Source organism: Pristis pectinata, chromosome 5 (genome assembly GCF_009764475.1).
Source record: "Pristis pectinata isolate sPriPec2 chromosome 5, sPriPec2.1.pri, whole genome shotgun sequence".
NCBI lineage: Eukaryota > Metazoa > Chordata > Chondrichthyes > Rhinopristiformes > Pristidae > Pristis > Pristis pectinata.
In genome coordinates this window covers 83,465,341-83,480,859 of record NC_067409.1, presented here as the reverse complement: position 1 = coordinate 83,480,859, position 15,519 = coordinate 83,465,341, and the positions used below count along the sequence as shown (strand labels likewise).

Below are 15,519 nucleotides of genomic sequence, written 5' to 3'. Positions count from 1 at the left end.
GCTCAGGACCAAATGGAAACTGAAAAGTAAGCAGCAAAAACAGTCCATTGGCCAGACGTAGCAAAAATACTTCCTTCCACACTCCTTGCTTGTAGATGTGGTTGGTGTGGGGTAGTGTTCTCACAAGGTTCTAGGCTCATCGAACTCCGGGGACTCGAGTGCAATCACTTAGCTGAAGCTTAACTGCAGTATGGAGAGAGTGCTGCATTGTCAGAGGTGCCGAGCTGATGCTCATCTAGGGTGAGAGAAAAGAATATTTGGTTCCATTTGGAGGAGAATGGGGAGCTCCCCCAGTGACCTGGATGGTGTTTATCCCTCGGCTCGCATCCCAAAAACAAATTTCCTGATTATCCACCTTGTTGCCTTGACACCTTGCATGAATTAACTCTCAGACTGAATCCCTGAAGTAAGCACACTTCAGAAATATCACATTGGTGGTAAATCACTTTGGAATTTTCTGAGGTTGTAAAAGGTGCCATGTAAAAAGACATCCTTTCCACTTTATTCTGTGATCGTATTCCTGCTTCTGAGTTAAAAGGTTAGGGTATGTTTTAGAAGATCTAAAGATGGGAAAGGTTATGTGAAAGCACTCTCTTGGATGGGACTGTGGTGCAACAGTTAGTGCTGTTACCTCGCATTTCTAAGGATTCAAGTTCGATCACTACCTTGAGCACTATCTGCGTGAAGCTTGCATGCATTGTCTTTCACTGCAGGGGTCCCTCAAAGTACTTTGGTTTCCCCAACATCCCAAATTTGTGCTGGCAGGTTAATAGGCTATTGTAGATTATCCCTTGGTATAGATAAGTGGCCAAGGAGCCAAAATCAAATTCACGGGCATGTGGCAGAATAATTTGCAGGTCTTTGGGGGAAAGGACAGGGGTAATGGGATTGACAGGATTGCTCTGCTGGGTGCTGGCCTCTTGTAAATATTCTTTGAACACAATGACATTAACATGAAGGGCAGTTGTTCCTCTGCATTTATCTTTAGGTACCTGGCCTGTTTTTGATCAGTGAAGAAACTATAAAGGGGTGAAAGTTGCCCTCTATTTGCTTCAATTTCTTACAGCAATTTAAGATGTCGAGCACAGGCCCATGAGGCAACTGGGGTGTAGGTGAAACTTATTGGAGACTTCTTCACTGCAATCATTGACTAAACGCTTTACCCTACATGAGAATCTATCAGAATGCAAAAACAAAACTACTCTGGAGGCTAATTTGAGAAATGGTTTTTGATGCAAAGTAACCAATGGTTTTGTATCAACAGTACATCCATATGGGCTTTTTATTGGAGCCAGTATATTGGGTTCAGGTAATCACTGTTCTCTCCCTCCCTCTTGTCTTGTCAAGCTTGTGCAGCAGGTGTGTGAAATTATTGTGGAATGCTGGGATCACGATCCTGAAGCCCGTCTCACTGCTCAGTGCATAGTGGAACGTTTCAGTGATTTGGAACAAATGGACAAACTCTCTGGCCGGAGCTGCTCCGAGGAGAAGATCCCAGAAGATTGCACTGTCAGTGAGACCAAACAGAACCTGAAGGCAGTCACTGTGGTGTAAGACAATGGCCAACTGACCAAGGGGGAGAAACAACTCGAAACAAGTAACAAAGACTCAACGATCAACTTTGTACCAGAGGGGAGAGTTTGATGGAAGTCCCACAGAAGAAATTCTTGAGTCACTGACTGAGGGACAGGCTGTTCTTCACGAAGGCAGTGGAATTCTGGGAGCAAAAACAAAAGGCCAGAATTTTTGTTTTGTTATAGGATTGCATATTTTGATTGGTAACTGCTCAGGAAGCCAAAGATTCCATTTTGTAACCCTTAATCATGCACTTTATTAATATAAGTATATAAAGTATAGGTATATACTTTGAGGAACTTTCTTAAGTTTCTTTTCTATATTCAAAATATCATAATCATAGGGATGTGTGCCTGTTAAAGAGTTGTATTCATGAATATGGCACTTATAATTTCTACTCCCCCAAGAATTTATTTTTATCCTTTTCTGCATTGGTTTGGTATGATGTAGGAACATATCTACCTTGAATGGAGTTGAAAATAGGAATCAAACACCAAAAAGCTGGTGGCTGCCGAATGCACAAGTTTAAGCACGGAGGAAGGAGGAGACCTTGAGGAACAAGGCCCAAATCTGGGGTGTAAAAGTGGGAGGTCAGGCCTGCTGCTGACCCAGTGGCCTCCATTGTCCTCTCTCTGGAGAGTGCAACTGTTCCAATGTGAAATAAAACCAAATCTCATTCTGTTGGACAGTTGGGTTGCAATGGCATTCAAATTTAGCGGGGAGGATTGATTTACCTGAAGTGGTGGGACACGATCCTTGGGATGACAGTGGTGAGGTCAGTACTTGCATTGACCTAATTCTGCCCTGTGTGCTCATGTGCGCCCCTCAAGTACGGATCTGGAGCCATTGGTGCAGAGTCGGGCAGAAAGCTTCGTCTGAAGTGCCACTGCCTCTGAAGTAGACAGCGATGAAAGGAATTGAGTGCGGAAAGTGGTTCTGAGATTAAAGGTTAGCCGTGATTTCATCGAAAGACAGAGCAGACACAGGGAGCTAAATGGTCTCCTTCTATTTCTTATGTAGCCAATGATATGATCAACATTCAGTTTGCTCTGCTGTGAACTGTCAGCAAGAATATACAATGACATATTGGATACCCCAAATACCTACTGTATAATGAGACATTCAGACATTTGGTTGGTGAGGTTGGTTCCCTCAGATAGGTAGCCTCAAGTGGGCTATATTTGTAATGCTGCAACTGGCTTTGGTTTCTCTACGGTGGGTGGGGGTGTGGTGGGAAAGCAGGTGGGGTCCCAGAGCTGGATAGGACTAGATTTCAGGGGCAGCTATTAACATTTTTTTTTAAAGTTTCTTGCAGTGTGGGCACTGGTTAGTCTGCTTTTGTTGTCCAACTTGAGTTTGCCTGGGTACAACAAAGTGGCTCCCATGTTCCAAAGCTGTGCAGTTTGTGAGGTTAACTGGCCACTGTAAATTGCCCCTGGTGTGCAGGTGAGGGGCAGAATCTGGGGGGAGTTGATGGGAATGCGGGGAGAATAAAAATGGGATTATTGTAGGATTGGTGTAACTGGGTGGTTGATGGTCAGCATTAACTTCGTGGGCTGAAGGGCCTGTTTCCATGGTGTATCTCTCTACAACTGTTAAGAGTTATCTACACTGGTGTGAGACTGGAATCACCTTCGAGGGTGAAGGACAACAGGCGTTGTCCTTCAAGAACATGAGTGAATCAACTGAAGTTTTATGGTAATCCAACAGCTTCACAATCTATTTTATACTCTGGATAACCCTAGTGACGGCTATTTTATTTGTCACTGGTGCAGCTGGCTAGTGGTGAGAGTTGTAGGAAGCTAGGAGCCATGAGGTGCACACTAAAGCACTCAGAAATTGCATCTAGGTGGGTAGGGGAGAAAGCAAAGAACTAACTCTAACATCACACACTCACAGACACAGCCTTTTATTTGATCCGGTGCAATCCCTAATAATTGCTCAGCGGCCATATAGAATTGCAGGTTTTTAAAAACAGCGGTCAGGTTAATGGATGCACCCTAACCTCAAATGATTTGAGAGTTTGTAAAGAAGCTCACCCCAGTTTTAATGGTGTAATGGGCTGCAGTGGACCACCTGACTTCTGGTCTGCGCAAGAGTGCATCCTAATCCTGATCGGGGTTGGGATATGGCTTGTGTAATGTTTTGCTGTATTGACTATAGTCAGTCACATTTCTAAGCTTCTTTTAACCAGGTATATTAAACAAAAAAAATTACAAGTCCAAATTTCCCTATCGCAGTAATCCTGTTTGACCAAGCACCAGACGCTGAGGTGAGCAGCTTAGAAAGTTACCCTCTATTTGATATTATATGGAGAATGTGTAACTTTGTTCTGATTTGGTAAAAGTGTAGATATCCCAGATATCAGGGAGTGTTCAGTTCTGTGATCGAGTATTAGTCCCATCAAACTAATAATGCTGAAGTGCTCTGGTGTGAATTGGTCAACAACTCACTTGAGCATTAATAGTCCAATGAAAGCAGTAGTTCTTGGTGCAACCAGGTCTTCAAGCAGAAAGCTACCTCCATTAATAATATCTAAGTTTTAAAAGTTTTGAGGAGGAGCCAGGATCCAAAGTAGGGATGGTCCCATTACTATTGGGCTCTGTCCCCACAAAAGAAGTAATATTCTTGAAGATTTTCTGACAAATTCTTGTCAGTTGGTAATGGGATACAGAAAAATCTGCTTTCTTTTCAAAAAAAAAAGGGGAAAATATTGCACTGCTGGTGGTCACTGGACTGTTGATAGGCATAGGAATGACATCCTTATCATTGGCCAACATGGTATCGCAGCTAAGGATGGGAGAACAATCCAGGTCTCAATGAGTTAAGCTCTGAAAGATGCTGGTTATGTATTCTCTGTACCCATTGAAAAGTGAGATCAATAGATTTTTGTTAGGCGACAGTATTAAAACTTTAAGGAATGAAGGGAAGTAAACAGAGTTAAGGTACAGATCTGCAACATTCGATCAGAATGATACCACAGGCTCAAACGATTGAATGGCATCATTTTCTTCCCATGGTTTCAGAATTCAATTAAAGTCAGTTGACCTACTGTCCAAGGATGTACAATTCACATTTTGTATTAATGTTTCTTACAACAAAGTTTATTTGGGACGACTTCACCACAGGTTGATTTTTTAAAAAAACATATTGCAAAATATAAGCTGCACACTCGCGCATTAAACTGACTGTATAAATTACTGCCATTATATTGGTTTTGGGGGCCTTAGAGATTATTTCATCAAGCTTCAGGAGAATAAGTTGCTTGAATGTATCTTTAGGAAGTGTGTTACTATATATAATCCTTTTATATCTGTTTGTAAATGCTGGAGTTAACTTGCATTAAAACAATTTTATACAGCACTTAATATAAGTGACATTTATATAAGAGGATGCAAAGTGATGTTTCATAGGATAAATGTATCTAACAGTTCTTTTGAAAGAGCTTTCAATAGAAATGGTATTAAAGAGATTTCATGTCAATGACAGGACAAAAGCTATTGGTATCCTGTTGCCTCTAAATGGCAGATTTTGTGTATTGCCTGATGTATATGTTTTTTTTACTATATTCAGTTGTCCAAATAGGAATGTGTACCATCAATTTCATTGGTACAATGAATCATGAATCTGGTCTTCAGTATCCACCTCCAAAAGTGAGGCAGAATTAGACTGATCTAATGTGTGCCATGATTTTTTGTGTGGAGTGTATGAATTGGCTGCTACTCTGCCAGCAACTTCACTAATCTGACAACAATCTGTCTCTTTCCATTTTGAGCATAAACCTCATGTATGAGCCATTGTAAAACTCTTTGCCAAGTAACCATAATCCTGGGTCACCCAGCAAAAGGAGAACTGCCATTTATTGAACTGATTTACAAGGTCAATTTGCTAGTTTTTTGAATGCATAAGACTTCTTGCACTGCACACCTAGCTGGTCTTTTGATCCTCCATAAACTAGTCGTCCAAAATGCTACTGCTTGTGCCCTAATGTGTCACATCTTGTTCTTCCATCTCCCCTGTGTTCATTGACCTGTATTGGCCCCAGGTTATTCAATACTTTGATTTTTAAAGATTCCTATCCTTGTTTTTAAATCCCTCCCATGTCCTTGCCCAACCCATTCTCTGTAATCTCCTCCAGCCTGGATGAGTGCAGCTCCAACAACACACAAGAAGCTCAACATTATCCAGGGTAAAACAACTTCTTTAGTTGGTACTGCATCCACCGTTCATTCACTCTACCACTGGTGCAGTTGTGGCTGCGGTATGTGCCATTTTAAAAGTGCACAGCAGGTACTCACCTGGGTTACTCCAACAGCTTGTCCCCAAACCTGTGACCCCTAATGACCAAGGAGGGCAACAGGTGCATGGGACCACCACCATCTGCAGGTTCCCCACTAAGACTTGCACCATCCTAGTTTGAAGGAGTGCAGCAGTTTGAGGGCAATTAAGGATGGGAAATAAATCCTGTCCTTACCAGTGATGTCCCACTTCTCCAATTCTGGTCTCTTTATCATCCATAATTTAATCTCTCCACTACTGACCACTTCTGGAATTCCCTACCTAAACTTCTCTCTATACAACTCCTACCTTTCTTTGAGACATATATATTTTTCAAACGTTGCCATCGGCCCTAATATCTCATGTGACTTGGTATCAAATTTTGTTTGATAATGCTCTTGTGAAGTGCCTTGGGACATTTTACAACCATTCAGGAACTTTATAATGCTGGTGGATCTTGTACTAAATGCAAACTGAATCTGTAATAATGTGTATGTTGCTATGACTTGGGACTTCAGTCCATTAAAAGGAAATGAATGTAATCTGTTGCAGTGCAGGGAAATAGAAACCTTTTATCTGAATGATTAACAATATATTTTACTCATTTTTTTAAAGTATAGCCAAGCTTATATGTACATGTGTGTAAAGCCACACATTTATCATCTTTGCAATGTAAAGACTGTAAGTATTTAATAAAGAAATTATAAAATGTTATTTTCATCTGATTATTGATAAAGTTCTGAATTCCCCACTGCAGCATTCACTCATGGATACTGTACATGCCATCTGAGACGTGGAGAACTGACTGAAAGTCCACCTCTTCTGATATTTTTCACACCTGGCATCACCAGGGAAGTGTTAAAAGTGTACAGTCATTAAGCAAATTAGGAAGGAACTTTTTTTTGAAAGGTGCTGCAGCAATTATTGCTGCTGCCTCACACCTTCATCCTTCCTTCTGGAATTTGCATGTCCTCTCAATGCAGCAGGTTTCCCCCGGTGCTCCGGTTTCCTTCCACATTCCTGAAGGTGAGTTGATAGGTTGATTGGCTGCTGCAAGTTGCCCCTTTGGTGTAGTTAAGTTGCCAAAGAATCAAAGGGGAGTTGATGGGTATGTGCGAGAGAGTAGGTTGCAGGGGTACAGGAAATTTAGGGACTGGTGGAATTGCTCTGCTTGGAGCATGGGCCCAATGGCTGAATGTCCTCCTGTTTTGCAATGAGTAAGAAGGTTCTGTCAGGCAGACTATATTGCACGTGCCTGTGGGAGCAACAGGTTGTCTGCAAGTCTGTTTATAAAGAGATGGTTTTGAAGGGACTTTCAGCCAATGTCGGGACAAACGATGTTTGACAAAAGCCAATATCTCTTGGATAGAATTGATTTATGTTGGAAAGTGATTCTGTTACGTTGTATCATGTGACTGCCAGGACTATAGAAAGTGACCTGGTCTTTATTCATCCACCTATAAACTAGGGCACAGTTTGGCCTGGTCAGGAGATTTCTCAATATGAATAGGGTTACTATGCTTTACCATCAGTACTAGTAAAAAAAAGTTGCATTGGTATACTCCAGCAATCATATCTGCTTCACTCCCATTGGAGTAGTGTGCCAGTCCTGTCTTCTGTCGCAATGTGCAGAAGGTAATAGCTAAGCGCAAGGAAATGCTGTGTAGTTTCAGCTGTTATCAAAAATACAATAAATTTGTACTACAGTGGTTTGCTAGGGCACTGCAAGGAGTGGATGACCATTGTGATGAGTAAAGATTTGGGCCACTAGTGGCAAAATACTACAGATGCTGGAAGCAGAAAATGTTGGAAATACTCAGCAGGTCAAGCAGCGTCTGTACAACTAGAGATACTAAGATTGTTCTCAAAATCATTCTTGGTTTCCAGGTGGAGTTGACTGTTGGCACCTTGTGGGAATTGGTGTTGTGAGTGGGTAAGTTCTTCTGGGGGCAGGTTAGTGGCCATCCTTTATTATCACCTATTAAGAAAACGATGCCTAGGCAAAGGGCAACAAAGCTGCCTGATGACTATTTGTCATCAAAGATGAAATCTTCAACTGCAACATTATTTTTTTTTTTGTTTGTTATAGAAAAATCCCAAGATGCTGTTCAGTTGGACAGAAGATTCAGAGTGCTAGAGGAAGACTCGATGACTGTAAGGAAAGGAGGAAATGCATTGTGAACCCAAAGGAGGAGATATTGTAGGAAAAAGCATTTGGAAGTAAAACATAACTGAATAGAAAACCAAAGGATGTTGATGAGAAATGGTCTGTTGGGCCTCCATTTCTTGGTATTCATTCACAAAATGTGGAATTTATTCACAGGGTCAGCATTTGTTGTCTACTCCTAATAGTTCCTTCAACTTTGTGGCTTGCTAGGCTTTTTCAGGTGGTGGTAAGAGTCAGCCACTTTGACAGGTATGGAGTCATATATAGCCCAGGTAGGTAAAGATGGCAGTTTTCCTATCCTGAAGGATGCTGGTGAACCAGACAGGTTTATGCAATCTGATGGTATCATAGGCACCATTACTGATAAGATTTTTAATTCCAAATGTATTTAATTAATGTAATTGAGTTCTCTGGTTGCCATAATGAAATTCCAACTCCTCTCTGGTGAACACTGCTACCATGTATACCCATGTAAGCCATTATGTGTGATGAATTAAGAACTTTTGTTAGTCAGGAAGATGTGGAGGAGTTTTTAAAGTAGTGCTAAGGTAAAATCTAAGCCTTGGGATGTTTCTGATGCAGAAACTTTGATTTGAGTGGCAAGAAAAATGGATTGGGAGCTAGGAGTGGGTGAACGGGATACTTCAGACTGTCCCATTGTGAGTTGCATGATTTTCAGGTTCATCCACAACCTGAAGACCAATTACCATTGCCTCTATACATGAACCAATGATGTTGGGAGAGAGATAAAGCTGGGTACCATTGGCAGACCTATAGCAAAGTAATCTCATGCCTGTTAGAACTGGGTATTTTAGGGTGCACCAGAAGTGTCCCTGAAAAAGTAGGAGGAGGAAATCCTATGTGTAGTTTTGCCAGCAATGAAATAAAACCTACAATTGTTCTGCAAAAAAGAAAGATGACACGGGTGAATGTCAATTAGATTAGTATATTTTTTTATTTCACTACATTAAATACAGAAACCTTGCCTTTTCATTTAACATTAAAACATAATAGTTATCACCTTGTCTAATTCAAGTTTATTTAGCCCAATAAGTTGAATATAAAAAGTTTCATTACAGCAACGTTTTGATGTTTTGGTTCTCCTTTTAGATTAAACGGTCCAAAACACCCACAAAGCCGCATTATGTAAAATAATGCAGAAACCTTCATTCCAGCTAGTAAATCCATTGCAAATTTTCACTCTAGGCATGTCACTAGAGTAGCTCAGTGTAGTTAAGCATCATGTTGTGGACAAATGAATTATTATACCATGAGTAATATCAGAAAGATGAGTAGCATTGCAATATTTCTTTAGTTGAAATCAACACTTCATAAACAGTTTAGCTTTCAGGTGCAGTGTTGTATACTGGCAAATGCATTTTTCAGTGACAACATCACTGTAAAAGCAGCACACTATACACTTAAAGCATTAAAGGACTTAATGTGACTTTCTATAAAATTCAATTTTTGTTTAGCACTATTGTATCCCCATTAAACCCATGTTCAGTAGGTTGATTTAAGGTTGGCAACATAAAATGTCTGACCTAATTGGATAGGACCAACTGTTTACATTTAATCACGAAGGTGTCCATGCATAACCACCTTCTGTAAACTGCCCACACATCTGTCACTGACTGTCCAACATTCTCCTGATTCCTTTCCCCAACCTGCTGCCACACCCACCTCCTGACCAATTGGAAAGTGAACTGATTCTGCAGAACCAAAAGAAATGTCCTTGTCTGAATTTGGATAGAGTGATAAAGATGGTCTTCAGATTTTAGTTAAAATTTCAACAAAAAGAATGATTGGAAATCCTCTCAGTAGAGAAAAAAATGTATAGATCAATAAATACCTAACTCAACAGATTTAACAATAAGTTCTGTCAAAAATATCATCAATACATTTATCAGGAAACAGAAAAATTATGGATCGATTTGTCTTCTAGCCCAATACCATGAATGTGCCGGTAACCATTTTAGTATGCCAAATCCTGATGTGCCAATCAACCAGCAATAGTTAGTTTCACAACTGAACAAAAACAATGAGTCAGTCAATAAGCAATGACAATAATTTTGTGTGAATAGAATCGTTATGGATTGTTAAGTATTTTAGAGTTACTGATGGAGATTGTTATCGTCCCAGACATCATTATCTTTCCCACTGTTATCCTGCTTGTTTCTTTCCAATTTCTCCAGCCATTTAAATACAATGGGTAAAAGGGACTTGAGGACCTTTTTTTCCCCCTCATGTAAATTAGAAGTGAATGGAATCTAGTCTCTCCAATGCAAATTATCCTGAGCTAGTATTTTAGAGCAAAGAATTACAGGAATGTTAAAACAAGATTGAGGTACTTAGAGATTTAAAATATCCAAAGTTTTAACTCTATCTAAAAGCTTGTGGATCCAGGTAATTAAATCCATGAACAGGATAGCATCCTTTTAAATTCACCAACTCCCCAGATTTGTTCAGATAACCCTCTGATTTGTGGAGCTTTAACTTACTGGCTAATCTCTGGAAGAATTTGAGGGTGAATTTCAGTCTTAAATCTTTGTGTGTGTGTGTGTGTGTGTGTGTGTGTGTGTATACACACACGTACATACAATTGAACACAGTGGCTGGCATTTGACTTTAATGGCAATGCTGGCATTTGTTGCTCACCCATAAATGGCATGCTAAATAAATTTTAAAAAGATTCTGTAAATGCTCAGCAGGTCAGCCAGCATCTGTTGAGAGAGAAACAAAGTTGATGTTTAAGATCCAGTACCTCCCATCAGAACTGTGTCTGATGAAGTATCACTAATCTGAAACATTAATTCTCTTTCACAAATACTGCCTGACCTGCTGAGTGTTTCCAGCATTTTCAGTTTTGGTTCAGATTTCCAGCGTCGGCAGTATTTAGTTTGTGCCGAGTGGCTGACTAGACTGTTTCAGAGGGCATTGAAGCATCAACACTTGGCTGTGGTCCAGGAGTCTTGTTTAGGCCAGACCAGATAAAGGATGGCAAACATTACTGAATCAGATGCACTTTGACAACATTCCAGTAACTTCTCCAGCTACTGACTCCCTTTTTATTTCACATTCTCTTTTAAGTTATTCTACCTCAGGTCTTTGAATCAGGCCTTTGTATCCTTGTCCACTAATATACAGTAACTACTATCCTGCTGTTGGAGGTACAAAAGATAATGTTACTAATTCATTCTTTCTACCTTTTCTTGTTATTATCCTTAGTGTCATATTTTGACACTTCTTCTCTCTTTATTTTAGTGAAAGTCTTTCTTGACAAATTTGGCAACTTCCATTCCAATAACTTTACATTTGCAGCCATATTTGCACTTGTATCTGAACCACACAAATAACAATCCAACCTCTGCATCATCATTTCTACAGAGCCTTGGGTGTTGCATGTAAAAGGAAAATCCCATAAGGAAGCATGGGGCTGAATATCTGAGGGGCAGAGAATCAGCTGCCTTAAAACAGGGTTCTCAGAAATGATGATGAGGGTTATATAACAAATTCTGCATATGACACAGGTTACGTTTTTCACTGCTTAAATTACCGGACAGCAAACAAATATGTTTTGTTTTCTTTTACAATAGTCTTCTTACCAGAGCTCCACACTCCAACACTTTTCCACATTAAACAATTCAGTATCCCAGAAAATATTTTTTTTTAAAAAAGTAACCATCTTCACTGAATATTGTAATAAATACAACAATGCCCATGGAAAATAAAAACATTGTTTAAACAAAGCAAAGAACTCCTCAAAAAAAAAAGTGTCTGTATGAGGCCTCATCTTTTCTAAGCCTGCCCTACTATCACTAGGAAGGCCTTTACCCAGAAAGAGAAACCATCCACAGGAGAAAGATTGCTGGTAACATTTCATCATCTTCCTTCTGACCCAACACTGATCTGATCTTGTACAGTAAATTTCAATATAACCTAACACCTTCACAATGATTTTAGCAGATCAAAAATATGTACGCCGAGTAGCAGGCATTCAAAAATTCTTTATATTACATTGATATAAAGGCTTTTTGTTTAAAAGCTTTGTCATCTTACAGAGAGTATGAGCCATCATAATGCAAACATTGTACTTCACTAATTTGTCATAGCAGCACTGTTAGCCTGGAGTGATCTTTCCATAAAATGCTACTTGCTACTTGAAAGCTTTTGAAATAAATATTCTAGGTAAAAAGCATGCAGTTCAAAACCTTCAGAAGTACCATTTGTGGATTCTCAGGTAGGCACTTAGATACCTGTCTTGGGTGGTGTGGAGGGTTGAGATGGTGTTGGTTACAAAATGAAATTCTGATCTTGGTGACCATTTAGTCCCTGTTTTAAGAGTTTTCTTTTAAACATTGCTCTTTCAAAATATACACATGCAAAGCAAATTGCTCACTTTAAAATATCTAGTAAGCTGTAGGAATAATTCCAAGAATTAAATGAAGCTTAATTTGATAATATCACTATCAGTACAGCAGCATTAAACTGTATGTTATATTAACTACGTACAGCTGTACCTCACAATATTGCACGTATAGTGAACTCTAATTGCCCTTGCCGTCTTTTTAGCATAAAGATCACAAGTTAGCGTGGTTATAATAATTCTTGTGACTGGCAACAAAATATGCTAAGCAATCATTTTTAATTTTATCAAAGGCTAAACTGATAATCATACCAAATGAATGATTGTTTCTTTCTTGTGCCAGTAATATTGGTGATAGCTTTTCTTGATTTGCCTCATCTTCCTTCCTACTGCTGAATTATGGTCTTTGGCTTTGCACCCTGGATTTTCCATAAAATGAAACACATTAGTATTTGTTTTCGTTCCTTCACATGTATCTATCCGCTCCCATGTTAGCTGCAGCCTGGAAATTACCCACGGTCGGAAAGAAGGAAAAACTTGACTCTTCTTTCTTGGCCCTTATTTATATTTGTCCCATTGCCAAGTCACAGAGGTAGGTTGGGAATTTAACTTTGTAAGCTAATGTAAAAGCAAATGAAAGTTAAATGTTTTTTTTTACTGGAGCTTGGTCACTCTGAAAAATTAAAATTTGAAGTCCATCTGGCAACAAAGAAATTAAAAGTTCAAGTTTAAATTTATACTTTCATCCTTTCTCATGACTTGGCATTGGAATTAATGAAGCTGAGCAAGACGAGATGTAATGCTACAGAGAGATGTCTGGATAAGCAGTAGGCAAGGTCTGTAGATGTTTGCTTTTACTACTTAAGTTTAGGCACACCCAGGATGGCATAGATGTACACCATCATTATGTCTGCAAAGACACTTGTACTATAAGACCAACTAACTGTAACTGAATACAAATACAGGTCAGAAATATTTCACAAGAGTTCACTAAGCCTTGACATTGTTCTGTAAAATAAGTTTGTGTGTTCTGATGGGTGAAGGTTAATTTTGTTCATGCTAAAATTAAATACAGGACAAGTTAGTTCTTCCCCATTTTCTAAGCTAAAGCCTGAAGATTTTAAACTCTTTCTAGTAAACATAACTGTAAACTTATCAGCTACACCTTAAACAAAATTACAAATCCTTCCCCAGGCAGTCGATCTCGTTGAGAATAAAGTCCATATCCTCACGGCTGACAAGGGGGCTGATGATGATTTGACGGAAGAAATTGACTTTGTCACGATGAGGCTGATAACCCACCATCATGCTGCCTTTCTTCATCATCCTCTCCTTAATTACTGGTGCAACCTGTAACATTGAAAGAGAACAAGTTCAGACAAAGTGCCAAGAAATATAGTTGAGAAGGGAAAAGGCAAAAATGTGTGATTACTTTCTCTGAAAGGAAACGGTCATCTTATTGTTTTTGTTTCTTCAGAATCCAAACTCAAGGGCATGAACACCGGGGAAAAAGATGTCTGCAATTTAGACTCCAGTGAGAGCAGGTATCCCTCAGAAGGCCATGATGGCTCCTCAGAATTTGTGCTCACCATCTCCAAAAGACAATTTATTTGGACAAGAAAACCTCAATCATTTGACTATCAAGAGCTGGGTTTTCATATATATTACTTGGATCAAACAGCATGAAAAAACATTTAGCCCAATAGATCACATTAATGTTCTGCAGGAGTCTCCTCCAATTCTGCTTCATCTTTCTCTATCTGCATATCCTTTTTTCCCCCCTTTCTTCTCATATAATTTAAAAATAAAACCCTTAACCATATTAACAATACTTTGCTCAGCCACTCCCGATGGCTACAAATTCCATAGTATAAAGAAATTCTTTTAATACTCACCTGCATTTATTGGTAAGAGATACATATGAGGTTTATTCAAACCCACTTTATAATCCTTGTTAAACAAAGAGATGCCAACAGAATCTTATGGTTTGTACTTGCAACTCCCACCACTCACCGGGAGTGCACAGCAAAATGAACCAAGTCAAAAAATTACTTTAGAGTTCCCCTCAGGTGCATCCATGTTCTTATGCCATGTTAATATACTGTTCTATTACGAAATAATATAATAGTGCTGTGCTATTCACATATCACACATACTGCATGAAATATGTCAGATTCGTCAAAGTAGTGTCCTCAGATTGAATAACTTGTACAGTGACAGCAATGTTGCAGTGAAACATTGCCATGCCATTTACAAGAGGAGTGATTATTATACCACAGTGTTTACTGTATGTGCTGTACCATATCAAAATCTATATGGAAATTGGGTATGAAATTCAATTAATTGCAAGTGGCACAGTTATCTAGGATTGGTAATATGGATAGTATTTGAATAGTTATTTGTAGATTTTATGAAACTTGGATTATAATAGTAATTTTGCATGGCAGGATGGAAGGGGCTTAACACAAGTCTATATTTATTGTTCTATATTGAATATGCTTGAAGGCTATATTTATCACTTAACTATTTCAGTAAATTTTAAACACTCTTGTCACTTCACCTTTTAACAATCAGTTTGCAAAACTTCACTAAGTGAAAATTAAACTCCTAGTGCAGAGACTGATATTTCTCATTTACAATGTCACAACCTGCAAAGTGCTTGCAGGTATTTAACAAGCAGTTACTCATCTGTCCTTTTTACCACCTAGAAGAGAACATTATTGTCTCAAAACTCTATTTTGTACTGAACAACTTTCTTTTTTTCCCCAAAAGTGCTGACACCTGCTAGAAATGTACATTTTCCCTAATGTGAGAATCGAACATGAAGACTCGCATTAGATTAGTTCTAGACTAGTTTCAAATGCTCACAGTAACATCCATCACTAGTAGCAAATTACACCTTAGTCTGGCCTCAATTAAACTGCTGTGTTGACTGTGCAACGTCCCAAAGGGTTGTATAACAATGCCAGATGTTATTACTGTTATGTAAGCCTTGCTCTGCTAAGATTCCCCAGTTTACTCTGGGACAAAAATAAATACTAATTACTAATCAGAAATTGTTCTAGCATTCTTTTCTTAAAGATTGTAATATAACTATTCATAATTTGGATGGCGGCATTTTATTAAAAAAATA

The 15,519-nt window shown here is 39.0% G+C and overlaps 2 protein-coding genes across 3 annotated transcripts in view; one reads left to right on the top strand and one right to left on the bottom strand.

The window, feature by feature from the left end:
- The window catches only part of tgfbr2b (transforming growth factor beta receptor 2b), a 61,852-nt gene extending 55,241 nt beyond the window's left edge, over positions 1-6,611 (top strand). For both annotated transcript variants that reach the window (XM_052016160.1, XM_052016161.1), the window contains exon 7: positions 1,348-6,611. In XM_052016160.1, the coding sequence (XP_051872120.1) occupies positions 1,348-1,554 (207 nt within the window). In that variant the 3' untranslated portion in view covers positions 1,555-6,611. The remainder of the gene's footprint in view (positions 1-1,347) is intronic.
- Positions 6,612-8,952: 2,341 nt separating this feature from the next.
- The window catches only part of LOC127570567 (acidic amino acid decarboxylase GADL1-like), a 50,241-nt gene continuing 43,674 nt past the window's right edge, over positions 8,953-15,519 (bottom strand). Inside the window, exon 15 of the mRNA XM_052016236.1 lies at positions 8,953-13,736. Coding sequence (XP_051872196.1) covers positions 13,563-13,736 — 174 coding nt within the window. The 3' untranslated portion in view covers positions 8,953-13,562. The remainder of the gene's footprint in view (positions 13,737-15,519) is intronic.